At 38.8% G+C, this 14,568-nt stretch overlaps 1 protein-coding gene across 8 annotated transcripts in view; it reads left to right on the top strand.

The window, feature by feature from the left end:
- Window positions 1-1,518: 1,518 nt before the first annotated feature.
- The window catches only part of SEC31B (SEC31 homolog B, COPII coat complex component), a 52,231-nt gene continuing 39,181 nt past the window's right edge, over window positions 1,519-14,568 (top strand). For all 8 annotated transcript variants that reach the window (XM_072424845.1, XM_072424844.1, XM_072424842.1 and 5 more), the window contains exons 1-2: window positions 1,519-1,660; window positions 12,653-12,734. In XM_072424845.1, coding sequence (XP_072280946.1) covers window positions 12,656-12,734 — 79 coding nt within the window. In that variant the 5' untranslated portion in view covers window positions 1,519-1,660; window positions 12,653-12,655. The remainder of the gene's footprint in view (window positions 1,661-12,652; window positions 12,735-14,568) is intronic.

Below are 14,568 nucleotides of genomic sequence, written 5' to 3'. Positions count from 1 at the left end.
TTATAAATGAAATGAAGCTGTATCAGTCAGCCAACCAGTTTTTTGCTAGCATATTTACATGTCTGTTTAAAAACAAACAAAAAAAAAATTCCCTTAACATAATTTAGTAAACAAATTCACGGTGCCATTCACCGTGTAAATAGCCGTGACCTTTGTAAATTATTCCACTGTAACTTTTTTTTACATGCTCTTCTAGCAAGCATTTTTTTTGCTATGGAGTGCATTGCTACAAACCACAGAATAGCCCCGCTTTTTTATTAAATATTATAGACTTGCTGCAAGCTACCTTGGGTGAAAATCTAGCATGTGCACAGCTCTCCTCTTCTGTCACTGATCTATCCAGGTGGATTGTCTCTAGTGACTTGTGTACATAGCCTTAGGAGTATGTCTTTTTATTAGTGGTTTTCTAGGAACAGATGCTAGCATTGCCAACTTTATAACAAGGACTGGACAAGATTTAAATTGTATTTGCTGGTGTAAACAAGGCTTGGTGTACGAAACTAATATGAATACTGTTCATGTGTTTTCTAGTCTGTACACCTATAGGCCTTACGGTAACACAGCTCCAGCCCCTGGGATTGGAGTGCCACCCACATGGTGTAAATGACCCCCTCATTGCTAATCTAAATTAACTACAATACATAACACGGTTAGGGGGGGTTCAACAGGGATTCACTTATTTCAAGAGACCCTGTCCTATAAGAAGTCTTTTAGGAAGGTCAATACCTGGAAACTGAATACTTACATCTGCAGTGCCGCTCCACTCCTGAAAAACGTTCTCTTGAACCCTCAGAAGTGTCCATCATCATGGACCCCAACAGATCCCAATGACATGAGGAATAAGCTGAGGGGACCACAGAGATCTGACACTCCCGCTCTATATCTTAGCCAACGGAAGAGGACCAGTTCTCCGCAATGGATTGGCAGGGGGGTATTATGGACTGTTAGGAGGATAAGTAATAATCTGTTTGCAGTTATGTGCTTTGGTAAAAGACTTTTAATAAATAACATTGTCACAAGGTACGGGCTTGTTCACCCTCCTCTGTGTACATGGCACATGCGTTTCTTCCTATGTAGCTGGCACTTGTGGGGCCCATTCACAGCCACACGCATGCTGCAATGTACACAGGACAACAACCAGCTGCCCAAATATATGTAAGATTCTACGCTGTATTAAAAGATAAAGGTTGCCGCTTTACTCATTAGACCTGTGAAATATAAATTCACATCCATATTACAGATTAATTTTTTGTCTGAATGTCCAGCCATATGTCTGATGGATCCCAATGAAGACAACCACCAGGAATATTAAATAGAATGATCCAAATATTTAATTACAACACATCAAACCCTTAATGAGGAGACATGAAGGTAAGTAACATAGAGGGGTGTATGGCAGGCTGGTGGTGACCCTCAGATAAATGACACATGTCTGGCTGGGGCTGCGCTGGGAAATCACTGTACGGCTCAGAGGTGTCAGCACCCTGGGAACCAGCAGATGGCAGCACAGGCGGCTCCTCCTCCATTGGCCTTGACCCGCCAGCCCCGGCACACAACGCAGGCTGGGTTGCGGCTGGGAAGCTCTCACGCGTTTTACTCGGTGCGTCCCGCTGCGGCCGCCGTAAGCACAACAAGCCGGACTACGAGACCTTCCAGGCTGGTAAATGGAAGCGGCGGGGTGAGGGGGGCCGGGAGACGGGGGGAGTGACGGGAGGGACTCGGCTACCTGCTCAGGAGTTCTCCTACATACCCGTGACGTAGTTCGGTAGTTACCGGTCTGTCAGTGTGATGGGGGCGCCATGGGCGGGGGGGCAGAGGGGCTGACACTGTAAATTGGGGGTGACACCACAACAATGACCCGGGGCAGGTTCAGTCAGTGCACAGATACTGCATACCGGGGTGTGTGACTGCCCGACATTGTTCTCCTTACATGGAAACAGTTACAGCTCTCCCTCTGACACCATGGAGACTGTGTGTGTGTGTGTGTGTGTGTGTGTGTGTGTGTCACAGGTGTACCACACTCTGCTGGGTGTATCCACAACCACTACAACCGTGTCAATGGTGTACCCATAGTTACAATAGTTGTGTATACAGTATACCTGTATATACTACAACCGTGTCTATACACCGCACCTATAGATAACACTAACGTGTATGGTGTACCCATAGTTACTATAGTTGTGTATACAGTATACCTGTACATACTACAACCGTGTCTATACACCGCACCTATAGATAACACTACCATGTGTATGGTGTACCCATAGTTACTATAAATGTGTATACAGTATACCTGTACATACTACAACCGTGTCTGTACACCGCACCTATAGATAACACTAACGTGTATGGTGTACCCATAGTTACTATAGTTGTGTATACAGTATACCTGTACATATTACCGTGTCTGTACACCGCATCTATAGATAACACTACCATGTGTATGGTGTACCCATAGTTACAATAGTTGTGTATACAGTATACCTGTACATACTACAGCCAAATGTAAACACAGCACCTATAGATAACACTACAATATATATCAGGGGTGTCGAACATTTTTTTTGCCCCCAAAGGAATCCTAAATATGAATCGCAACTGGCCTGCCACTGCATTGAAATACCGCCGCTACTACAATTCCCGGCATCACTCACGTCTAAAGACCAGCGGCCTCTGCTTATGCATGGCCCAGCATTGAACTGTTTTATAGACGCAGGGAATTGTAGTAGCTGTGCTATTTCAGTTTCAAGTTTGGCCCGCAACTTTGTCTAAGTTTTTGTCTCACTTTGTATTAGAGTTTGGCACCCCTGATGTATATGGTGTACTGATAATTACTATAGTTGTGTATACAGTATACCTAAAAATACCTACATTGTTCCTAAAAATAACACAACCATACAAATGGTGAGCATATGAAACAATACTTGTGTATATGATATATGTAAGGATACAACAACTGCGTGTGTATATAGCGTGTCTTTAAATGCTACATCCGTCTGTACACTATATCCACAAATATTACAACTGCCTATACTATATATATATATATATATATATATATATATATATATATTTTGTCGCTTTATATACTACAACCATGTATATGGTGTAGCTATGGATACTACAGCACTATGTACAGCATACCTATAAATACTACATCTATGTATATGTGGTGTTGCTGTGACATCATTCTATATATATATATCTATATAAATGATGTATCTAAAGATACCACAACCGGGGGTGTACATTGTACCTATAAATCATACAGATTTATACATACAGTGTCTGCAGTGTAGCTGTAGTTACTTAAGCAATGTGTACAATGTAAAGATGATGCAACCTTGTTATGGTGTAGCTTTAGATAGTACATCTGTGTTTATGGTGTAGCTTTAGATAGCACATTTGTGTCTATGGTGTAGCTTTAGATAGCACATTTGTGTCTATGGTGTAGCTTTAGGTAATACAACTGTATGTGCATTGTACCTATAGATACAACATCCATGTATATGGTGTAGCTTTGGATATGTGTACATTGTACATATAGATACTAGAACGATGTATACAGTGTGCCTTTAGATGGTACAACAATGTATACGGTGTGCCTATGGATACTACAACTGTATGTACACTGTACCTGTAGGTACTACAAATGTTTTTACACTATACAGATTCTCTGCTGCTGGCTTTCTATCCCTGGAACCTGGATGCTGGCGAATATCAGCACAGATAGCAACTTCCCTCCAAAGGTTTACCTTTTATGTGGAATAGTTCCTTGTTTAACTGGTCTTTGCCCTGCCAGGTTTCCAATTCCAATTTCCTGCCAATATTCTCCCAGCGATGGATGGGCCTGGTTGATGCAGAGAGCGGCTGCATTGTTATTCCGGAATACTGTACTATGACAATGCCCTGTACTCACAATATGTCCTCAGTTCTCCCAATCAGCTACTCTTGATGTCATTCCACCTACTAGACCGAGGACAACTTGTGGTGACTGAGCAGTACTGCACTGGAGTATGCTAGTCTGAGCTACATTTTTATTTTCACACCTGCTAGCATCTCATTTGATATTAATTTTTTTATCTGGAGTTGTGCTTTAAAATGTTGTTACTAAGAGAATCTCTTCACAGTGAGAGAATACATTACTGATGATGGTGGAGGGGTTTGCATGGTCAAAAACTGTACAGGGAAGATCCACTATTTTCGAACACAACCTGTAAGCAGAGGCCTACAGAGTCTGATGCTGACATCAGTCATCCTATCTGAATGGTGTGAATGTAGTTCACCTAGCAAATGAAAACAGTTGCCTGACTCCTGAAGGTGTTTTAATATGGTGTAGGATAGGAGATGACTTTTTTCCTGTACGGTGTGAAGATGTCAGTAGAGACAGACACAAGAAACTTGAAAGCACCTTTTGAATATTCTTTTATGGAATATTTACATACAGCAAAAGATGAAAGCTAAAGAGGAAGAAAATAAAACTGAATAAAAATGAGAAGCAACACTTACAGCCTTGTGAGCACAGCTAAAAAAATCACTTAAATGTATACTTAACATTGTCAAACACACAAGACAGGTTGTGAAGCAGAGTTTATGCTAAGTGTGACATCCAGGTCTGTGTGAGTGATCAGCTTTGCTGTGTCATAATGCAAACCACTTGAAGTGCAGGAAGATGAAAGGCAGGAAAGGAACATTGTGAATGTAATTCTGCATATCACAGACACAACTGTAGGATGATTTTATGTTCCTGAGCAGGTTTAGATAAAGCTTTTCCTGTGAGAAGCATGGAGGTAGCATTCTGTAAATACTGGCTCTCATGCTGACCCACTTCCTCACCCTGCTGCTTCAGTACTTGTTCCATATTAGTTCTTGTTCCTGTCCTACAGCAAGTAGCAGGACTTCTTGCTTATTTCTAACACTTGATATGCATAGCGGGTGCCTGACCTCCTGAAAATGCTTGTTGCCTGGTTGTCTTTGTCTTCACTACTGTTTGAAACTTTTGTAGAAGGCATTCACTGGGTAAAGTCAGGGTGTCATTGGAACTCCTGATTTGCATACTTTCTATGAAATGTTAAAGTCTATAAATCAGCATGACAGCCAAACAATTTGCAGTTTTTAATCTGGTTAGGAATTGAATAAAAATACATCTGTAAATAGATATTTGTTTAGTTAGCTAAATAATACTATATTATTAGTTACATTTGTTGAGGCAGTTGCAGCTTTCAGCTCTTCTTTATTTTCCAGGCTCTTATTGTCTTTGCTGAAATGGTGTTTGTGTCCATGAATGTAGATCAGTGGAGGTCAAGTTTCTTGATATGGGAAGCCTCAAGCATGGCCTCTGATGTCGCCAAAAGGTTGCACACAATATTCAGTCAATGTAATGCTGCAAGCGGATGGTTAGAGACTGCAGAAATTGTCCCAAGCACTTGGTCAAACTGTATACTGTACATGCTGCTAATGCTTGGTCAGAGACGGTTTTCACAAAAACTGAGGATATGTTACATGGGACTGCCAGAAATCACTGCTATAACTGTCCCCTTAAAAATCAGTGATTCTACATGTGTGCCCCCAAGAGCCAACATTTTCCTTCACTGGTCTGAGTAATAACCTAGGTAAGGTTCCATGGGGCATCTGGGCTGCTGGTTGCACGAACAATGTTGATCTATAGAGAGTAAAATGTAAAAATCAGTTCATAAACCTTTACATTTACAACTAACTCTTCATTATTAGAGTTCCCCTTAATGGTATATATTCCTACCATGCAAACCAGTGCCCAGGCCTTGAACATTCAAGCCTTAACCTATCCTTAACTAGCGTTTGCATCTGCATTTGCTAGTGAATCAAACATTCCGGTCATTCCTGAGAATAAATTGCTCTTCCAAGATCGCTCTTACAATCTGGGTTTTTTTGGTGGGTCATCAGATGTTTGGGGCAGAGCAGGAAAAGGGAACGTCTTTAATTTTGACAATCACCCTTGCAACACGTTGGGTAAGAACTGAAAGAAATAGGTGTTAATGTACAAAATTCAGGTTATTTGTAAGTACAGAAATCATACTTAAAGAATAGAACTGGAAACGCAAACACAGAGGAGGATTTGTAGTCTTGTGTGAATAAGATTTTTTGCCATACTGGGATAATGTAGTCCGTGTATAGAAAAGAGTATGATCCTTGTGCCTAAAGTGTATCCAAGTCTAATAGTTTTTTTTAATTTTGTCACTTAAATAGGAAGCCAAGTCTACCAATTATATAAAAAGTTTTTGTTTCATTGGTATTTCATTTGACTTCTTGAACTGCTTGGGTTATCTCATGGATGGTAGTTGCTTACTTCTCTTCCGCCTTCTTTGTATTTGTTGTCCTTTTGTGGACAGGGAAAACTGGACGGTTAGGATTTTGTGATGTAGAATATTATTTTGTAAATTTTAGGGAAAATTATCCTGCAGCTCAGCATAGTTTCAGAACAAATATGATACCAATGAAAAGTCCAGTCTGACCAGTAATTTGGTCTGCACAAAATGATATGGCTCTGTGATCCAGGCTCCCACTTGTCATTCTTAGAATGTTCTCAAGTTTGGTCAAGTAGGAGGACCAACAAGTAAATAAAAAAAAAAAACTAAAGAGGACTAAAGTTAGCTGGATGAGAGTATTCACAATATGATAAACTCGCCTACTAGAGTACCATCACACAGCGCTGAAAGATCCAGGCTCACAGTTGCTGCTTTGTCTCCCATTGTTGTTATCCTCTTTACTACTTCCTCCCCAGTGTTTCTCTGGCCATTAGAAATCCTATTTTGGTACAAGTTTGGTAGACTTTGCCTGTCTAAAACACTCAAAAAGCTCTCCCCTTCTAGCATTTACTTTGTTTTAATGTTAAATGTTAATTGTTAAATGTTTAGTTCTACCCTTGATATCTCTATCTCCTATATATCAATGTAAAGTGTTTTTAAACCTTGAGGAACAAGCCACATATGGAGGTGGTAAGTCATTGTTTCTCCGTGGTGAGAGCTGTTTAGAGTACAGAATATATCTTTCTTAGGCATCTGTTTTTTGACCATCCCTTGGCTTTACAGCAGTATATTTGCTTACAATATTACATTTTTATTGTGTGATGCATGTTTGTGACTTTTATAATCTATGTTGCATTAGAGGTATTACTTGTTTACACTCTTGTTCATTACTGTGGTTGTGTCAGTGTTCTGCAAGCGCTTACTTTATAGGAGATCATAACTTCTTCAGTTATTTGTAAAAAAGCCTGGAGATCAAATTTTCTTTCCCTGAGGCCTATTACCTTTTGCCACCCATCTTAATGAATGCAAAGCATACACCACCAAAACTAACTATGCCATACAATTTTCTAACAATGGCAGGATCATGCTTTTGGAAGTTGATTCAAGGTAATGCAATCATAAACGATAACATGTCTACACAGACCTCAAAAGAACCTGCACAGTGACAAAATTAGTATTCTAATGGCACTACAAGCAGCTTGTGAGCAGAGACACATTCACTGTTGTACTGACAAAACCAGAAACATGCCTTCAAAGATGCAGTCGTTGGCATACTGACTCGAGTACTAGAAACACCCACAGAGATTGAATAGGTAACAGAATCAGTAATTACTAAAACGGAGGGGGCTGTGGGTATGGGGTACTTCAAGGAATGGGGACACTGGAAGTTAGGGGGGTGTGGTTGGATCTGACAGAGACTACACATGGCTTAGATATGGTTCTGCAAGTGGCTGTGGGGGGAACTGCTGGTAAGCTGTGTATGGGACTGGGGGTCCTGCTGTTGGCTAGGGATTTATGAGTGGGATTGGGGGATGCTTCCCATGGGTGTGCATGGAGCTCGAGGACTGTTTATGATTTGCATTACATGAATGTCATCTGTTAGTACTGCTGGCCTGCCGTGATACCCTCTGCATTGGTGATTGCATCCCATGATCCATCATGGTGCCCCCTGTAATATTAAACCCCTCACTGCTACTCAGATATGGCATAAGCATTTTATGTATTGCTGTTTAGTTACTAGAGCCTGTAACACTGTTTTTGCTAGCTACTAGAACCAAGATGTGCTTACTTAATTGCATCACATAGCCTCTCGAGCTGCTTATATAAAGAATAACACTGTCTCTGGCTCAAGCATCACAATGCTGAGGGTGTGATATTACATCAGGCAGCAAGCCAGGAGACTAAGTTGTGCTTAGTGAATGTGTGCAGAGACTTTCCATGCTGGCCAGCAGAATTGAATAAAAGTTCCAAGGGTGGGCAGGGTTTTGCTAGCAATAAGATAAGGAGCCTAAAATGACTAACTGGGACCACAAGTGAGCTAGGTGCTGGCCTATGTCACCTTAGTCCATTGTCTATGTAGTTTAGTTTGGCCCTGACTATATTGGTAAAGTTTTAGTAACATGAGCTGGGATATACTTTAAGCATACAAATGAGTCTTTCCACTGACCTGTTCACTTAGGTGTAAATTCTAAAGAAGGTATATTGATGTTTGTTAATGCTGTCACATGGGTGTAAGGGGTAGGATTGGAGCAAAGTTTTATCTCAAAATGGCCTTTAAATTTTTAAGCTGCTTCTCAGTAGGGCAAATCAAAGGGGGGCAACCCCCAAATCTCCAGTATAGAACTCAGACCCCATCGTGCTTTTTCACATACTTTGCATCTTGACATAAGCCTGAGCCTACAATAGGTGAAACAGAAGAACCATCTTCCTTGCCTGTTTACCCAAACTTTATACCTTTGTCTTCTGTATTCAGTTCTGTCTGTGTATGGTGCTGCTTTTCAGGTTTATTATTTCTAGTTGTCAAAAAACCTCTTCTCTCTAGTTGTATACTACCCCTGTTTATAACCTTTAAACCTTGTTTTCTTTTACTTTCCTTATCATCTGTAGTTTCCTAACATAATTTAATTACATCCTCACTAGATGGTGGGGTTATTTCTTGAAATATCACTCAAGCACAAATGTCATGTCTGGCTCTGCCAAGTTACTAAATCAAGATTCTCTACTAGGTACAAAAGTAAAAAGTCACAAACTCCTTGTCAGTTCTCAGACTTCGCAGACTTGAGAGGGTTAGGCTTTAATTTATTTCTACAAGCCAAAAAAAAGTACATTTCCTATAGTGAAATTGTTTTGCCTTTGGGTCAGTGCATGACAAATGTGATTTATTTAAACAATTCCCATCTTTAATGCCTGTGGCTTATTGATTCCCTGTGAGTACTGTGTCCCCGTCCCAGGTATGAATGGTATCTGTCGCCTAAGATGTAGATTTGCCGGAGACGCACAAAACAAATGCCAACTTCAATCTTCTCTTTACTGCCGGTCGAATAGGGACGCCAGTGACAGATGTATATAAAGTGACATGTTTCCACTTACCTTTTGATACATTGTAGGAATGGCAGTAGGGGAAATGTGTTTAGAAGTGTAAAACAAGTGTACAGCAGTAAAGCAAAATTTAGTTTCCAGTTGAGCAGCCACAGCTAAACATTTTTATGAGCATCTAATACATATCTAAGACTGAATGCTGTACAAGACACAGAAGAGACCATTGTGTGTTTACATGGGTTTTCTTGTCAAAACACCCAGCTTGTTTTTCTCCCAGAGGCCCATTTGAAAAAAAAAATGCCTTAAACTGACAAGTACTGTTCCCTGGTCCTTAGACTTTAGTATTTTTTTAACACAAAAATTCTAAAATAAACAAGATGAAAAATCGAGATTGCTTTTTTTTCCACACCATAATTGTCAGCCCTAAAACAATGGCACCAGTATGGCCTTGAAAGAGAAAAACAATCAAAAAGCTCCACCACTGTAGCTAGGCTGTTTATCTTGTTAATCAAGAGGGTCATAATACCAGAACACCCCCACTACCTTGTGTGGTCGTGGCTAGTACTGCCCCTCTAATTCTGGATTTGGCTGCACCATTCTTTCTCGTAAGAAGAAAGTGTATGGTGGTGTTCATTATTACCGGGTATCCCTCGGTCTCTGTCGTGGCTTGTAGTATGTCCCAGTATTCTTCATTGTCAGCTGAGAATCTCAAGACAATCCATAAACTATGTACGCCAGAAAGGTTTGAGTTTATTTTCCAGTATCAAAAACCACCATGTCATTTTTTGCTTGCATGGTTTGCTGTGCTTCCAGTGTTGCTATGGAACGTTGTTATAAGTTGTCATATTTTTGAGTTCCTGTTTCTAGGAATGTTCTCTAAATGCACTTTTTTTTTTTAACATAAGGAAGAGCAAGCACTCATAGCAGTTGACTGTTGGTGGGTGAAATTTGTGCAGCCTATCCCCCCACATTCCCTCTTCTCCAGTTAAGTAGTTTTTTTGAAGAAAATGCAACAATCAGTGTTACCTCCTTCTGTGTAAAGGATAATAATCTGGGCAGTAAAGCAATGGATAGTAAGCTCAGGAGTGGACGCCAGTCTTTTTTTTTTTTTTTTTTATATTCTTTGCACCTTATGGGAATTTTGTACCTTAATATAAACCCTGCTCTTATATGACAGTTTATTTTTATATAGCCAGACTCATAACATCTATTCTTGTTATTTGGCCATTAATTGAACAGAACACACAGACGTCTGCAAGTAGCAAAATGTTAATACAGATGACAATTTTTTTTTCCAAAAAACAACATATTTTGGAAAACTTGACTTTTACAGTTTCTGAATTGTACAAACTAAATCCAATACAAAACAAACCTATGGACAAAGTAGAGTCATCTATAGCAATTAATCCGAGTTTAGGTTTTAGTAAATAGAAAACATCATGGTTCCTGCACACCTTCTGCTGGGTTTAAAACATTTCATGACTACCCTGAAATTCTCCATGGTCATTGTTTAGGGATCTGCAGACTTTGCTAAGGCCATTTGCACTGTTTGTGCATTCATGAACAGTCAGCATCCTCTTCTTGGCACAGACTCTAAATGACTTACTATCCGTAAGGAATAATAACAAAACCTGTTTGGGCTAGGTTTTACATCATTCAAAGCCATATAGATGGCTGGATTTTTTTTTTTTGTCTAATGCTCTACAGTTTTTGTTTTTGCTCTCCGCCAGCAATGAGTCATCCAACAAGCCTTGATTTGTCTTTTCCTTGTCCTCTAATGGTACAGGAAAGGGAGGACACTGCACTCTCTGCAGTCTCCAGCACAAAGTGACACTGCCTATGTGTGATATTTATATGTGGATGAAGTGTTAGAATACTGAGCCTTTCACAAGAACCTTTGGAGGATCCTGACCTTCAAGGAAGCCTTCCATAAGGAAAACCACTTCAACTGGAGTCCCTCCATTCAATTCCATGAGCCATTGAGGTGCGTGAATTGCATTGTGCAGTAAGGTTGCAAAGTCCCCAACTTGTAGCATATACCATTTGTCTGGATTCTGGGTGCTCAGACAAGAATTAAGAAGAGGAATGTGCAGGTACTTTACATTGCCAGCTTTGTTCTTCACTTCTCCTTTCAGTGCTGGTCTTTGGATCAGTTTACATCTGGCTGAAAACAGTAAACTCTTAAGAAAAGTTACCTGATCTTCTTTCAATCACATTTGTTGATTTATAATATGACCACAAGTAGGAGGATTTATAAATGTGCTTATGAAATAAAAAAATATGAAGCCACAAAAATGATTAAGTCTAGCCTAAGCATGGTTTTCGGGAAGATTTGACCAACGTTCTTTGAATATTTAAAAATGTGTTCAACTAATATGTAACAAAGAAGAAGAGACAATGTTCTTTTATAAGATGCATGTGATTTAAGGTAATCGAGTATTCTTTCTGGTTGAGCTTTGAACAGTAATAAATATCTCTAATTATTAACTGCCCTTGGTGCCGAAGAATTTTATTTACTTTTATAATGTGTTATCTTCAATTTTTTACCCAGAATGCTTTGCTATTCTTTGTGTGATTTGAATAAAGTTACCTTGGTATAATGCAAAACCTCTTGCATCAATAATATAAAAACTTGAAACATAAGAGACATAGGATCAAAGATCTCTGTGGGGGTGCAGGGATTGATTTAAAGGCTACTTAGATACTTCCAAGTACAATGAGGTACCCGGACCCAAGCATACTTTTTTAAAATTGTTTTAGGCAAATTCTAGTTCACTTTAAATCTTTATGGAATGTTCCTAGAATGTGTCTGTGCATGGCCGCTTGGTCCACCCAGATATTACTTACACCTAAATATAGATCTCAAAGCAATGCAGCAAGACGAGTGCTTAGATTTCTCACTTTTATAATCTGTACATTGAATGAAACCTACTACAAAACATTGGAGCTCTTAACCTTTTTAGAATGGTTTGAAATTAACCACTTCTAATGTAACTTCTTTAACATGACTCCTGATGAAGTGATTTGTGACCATGTAACATGCTGAGCTACTTGCGGCTCATCCCTCTTTCCCCTCTCACTCATCCCTACCTGCCTGTGTGTCTTTTTTCCTCCGTTTTTTTTCTCCCAGGATATATTCATTCATTTACAATTTCTCATTGATTGTTTTCCTCCCCCAATAAAGTTTTAGGCTGCACTACCAAAGTTAAGGTATGCCCTGGTGTATTAGGGATGAAAAGTCTCTTCTCATCCAAGGTGCAGAGTTTTATACTAGTGTGTACCCACTTTTGTTTGCCTAATATTCTTTTTTTTTATTTTCTGTTATACAGAAAATGAAGCTGAAAGAAATTGAGAGATCTGCAGTCCAAGCATGGAGCCCAGCCAACCAGCACCCAATTTACTTAGCAACAGGTACACTTTAGTATTTGCTCAATAGATCCCTTTGCTTTGCTTAACACTAGAGTTTTGTTCAGCTTTTTACATTAAATACGTGTATGAGTGATTTATTATTTTTAGACATTATTGTGTAATATTTTTGTGTGTATTCTTCCTGTACAAACATAACTTCAGTTTGAATGACCCTGACATATCAGGACAATACATATAGTCCACCAGCTGCATTCCCTGAAAAAAAAGTCATGTAGCATTCTGACTGTGATTTAGGTTATGTGGACTGTTCCAATGGAGCATACGACATGATGTTATAAAGGTTAACATGTTTAGGGTAACCCACCACAAACTGGCATTTTACATGTAAATAGTGGGATGGTTTCCGCTCACTGCAGAGAAAGGTAAGTAGGGTTAATCTTCACTTGAGCAGAAAATGAGGCCACTTTTATAGCCTTCGTCTAGGATCTGAGAATAGTTCACAGGGAAACTGGTATCAATTTAAAGATTAGAGCAGATACTTGCAGGTACCATTAAAATTAACCTGCATTTTATGACTTGGTATTTTTTATTACAGGGTAGATTCACTTTAAAATGCACAGCCAATATAATGCACAATACTGTAGAATTTGAGTTAACACTTTGTGCAGCTTGATAAGCAAAGAATGAGAACCTGAATATCTTTTTGTTGCCAACTTTTTCTTGCAAAAGCCTGAGAACCTGGGTAATGCCTTTTATTCATGTCTGTTACTCTGCCGTAAATAGACTACAATCTATAGAACTGCTATAAAATCATGTTGGTATAAATAGATATTTATAAATGCTTTAGGTTTTTTAACAACCTATTGTAACCCCGTGAAACAAGGAATAGTTAGGCCTGAGTATGTAGCTTGCGCCAACTGTGTGTGTGTGGATAATTTAATACATTAAAAGCATATCCTATATTTTCATCAGCAAATACTTTGCAAATGCTTTGCACAAGATGATGCTTTTAGAACATATTTTAGACATCTAAAATGATTATCTGATTCTAAAATTGCTTTTTAGCAGCAGTGTTTCAACCTTTTTACAATGCAGTGTGAACCCCTTCAAACAACTTTCAGGTCTTCAAGGAACTCCTGCTATAATTACTATATACACACCTCACAGTATATTAGTGTGGTAGTCAAAAGGAAGAATAACTTTTACATCGCTGGTCATTGGGTAAAAATGTCATCCTTACAGAAAGCCCAAAATATCGTTGTTAGACTGAGCTGAGAATCACAAATTTCTCATTGTTTAAGGGGGCCATGTGTGATCACATTTGTCCACATTGTTTTTCAGTGTTTAAAACAGAGTTTTTCAGAGTTTTTTTTTTTTTCTTTTTATTATAATTTAAATCCGTTTTTTGTTTTTTCAGGATTTTGCAGCTGCCTATTATTATTTCAATATTAAAATCATAAAATAATGTATTTTTTGATTCTTTAAAGACAAACAAAAACAGCTTAGGTTGATACATATCAATCATTACATAATACATTTCATATTACTAAATATTTATGTTACTATTATATTGCGTTTTATCATCCTTGACGCGTTTCTCCCGAAGGCTTCCACAGAAGGACATAACGTATTAATGCAACAGTGTCATCTATTACAAAGCAGAAAGATAAAATATCTTGTTATTTCATTGCCATATTAGATTTTTTTCAAATGAAACCATAAAGACAGAAAATACACTTACTTGTTCTAAATTTGAAATTGTACAGCTTTGTTTCTTCAAAGAACAGTCAAGCGTATTATTCTAAAAAATAAAAAAATGTATTTATGAATTGCACTTAGAAGAGTTTTTGCTTAACAGCTATGTGTGCTGTGATCA

This window comes from Pyxicephalus adspersus, chromosome 10 (assembly GCF_032062135.1).
Source record: "Pyxicephalus adspersus chromosome 10, UCB_Pads_2.0, whole genome shotgun sequence".
Taxonomy (NCBI): domain Eukaryota; kingdom Metazoa; phylum Chordata; class Amphibia; order Anura; family Pyxicephalidae; genus Pyxicephalus; species Pyxicephalus adspersus.
Note: the sequence above shows the minus strand (reverse complement) of the source record. Positions and strands in the feature narration are given on the sequence as shown.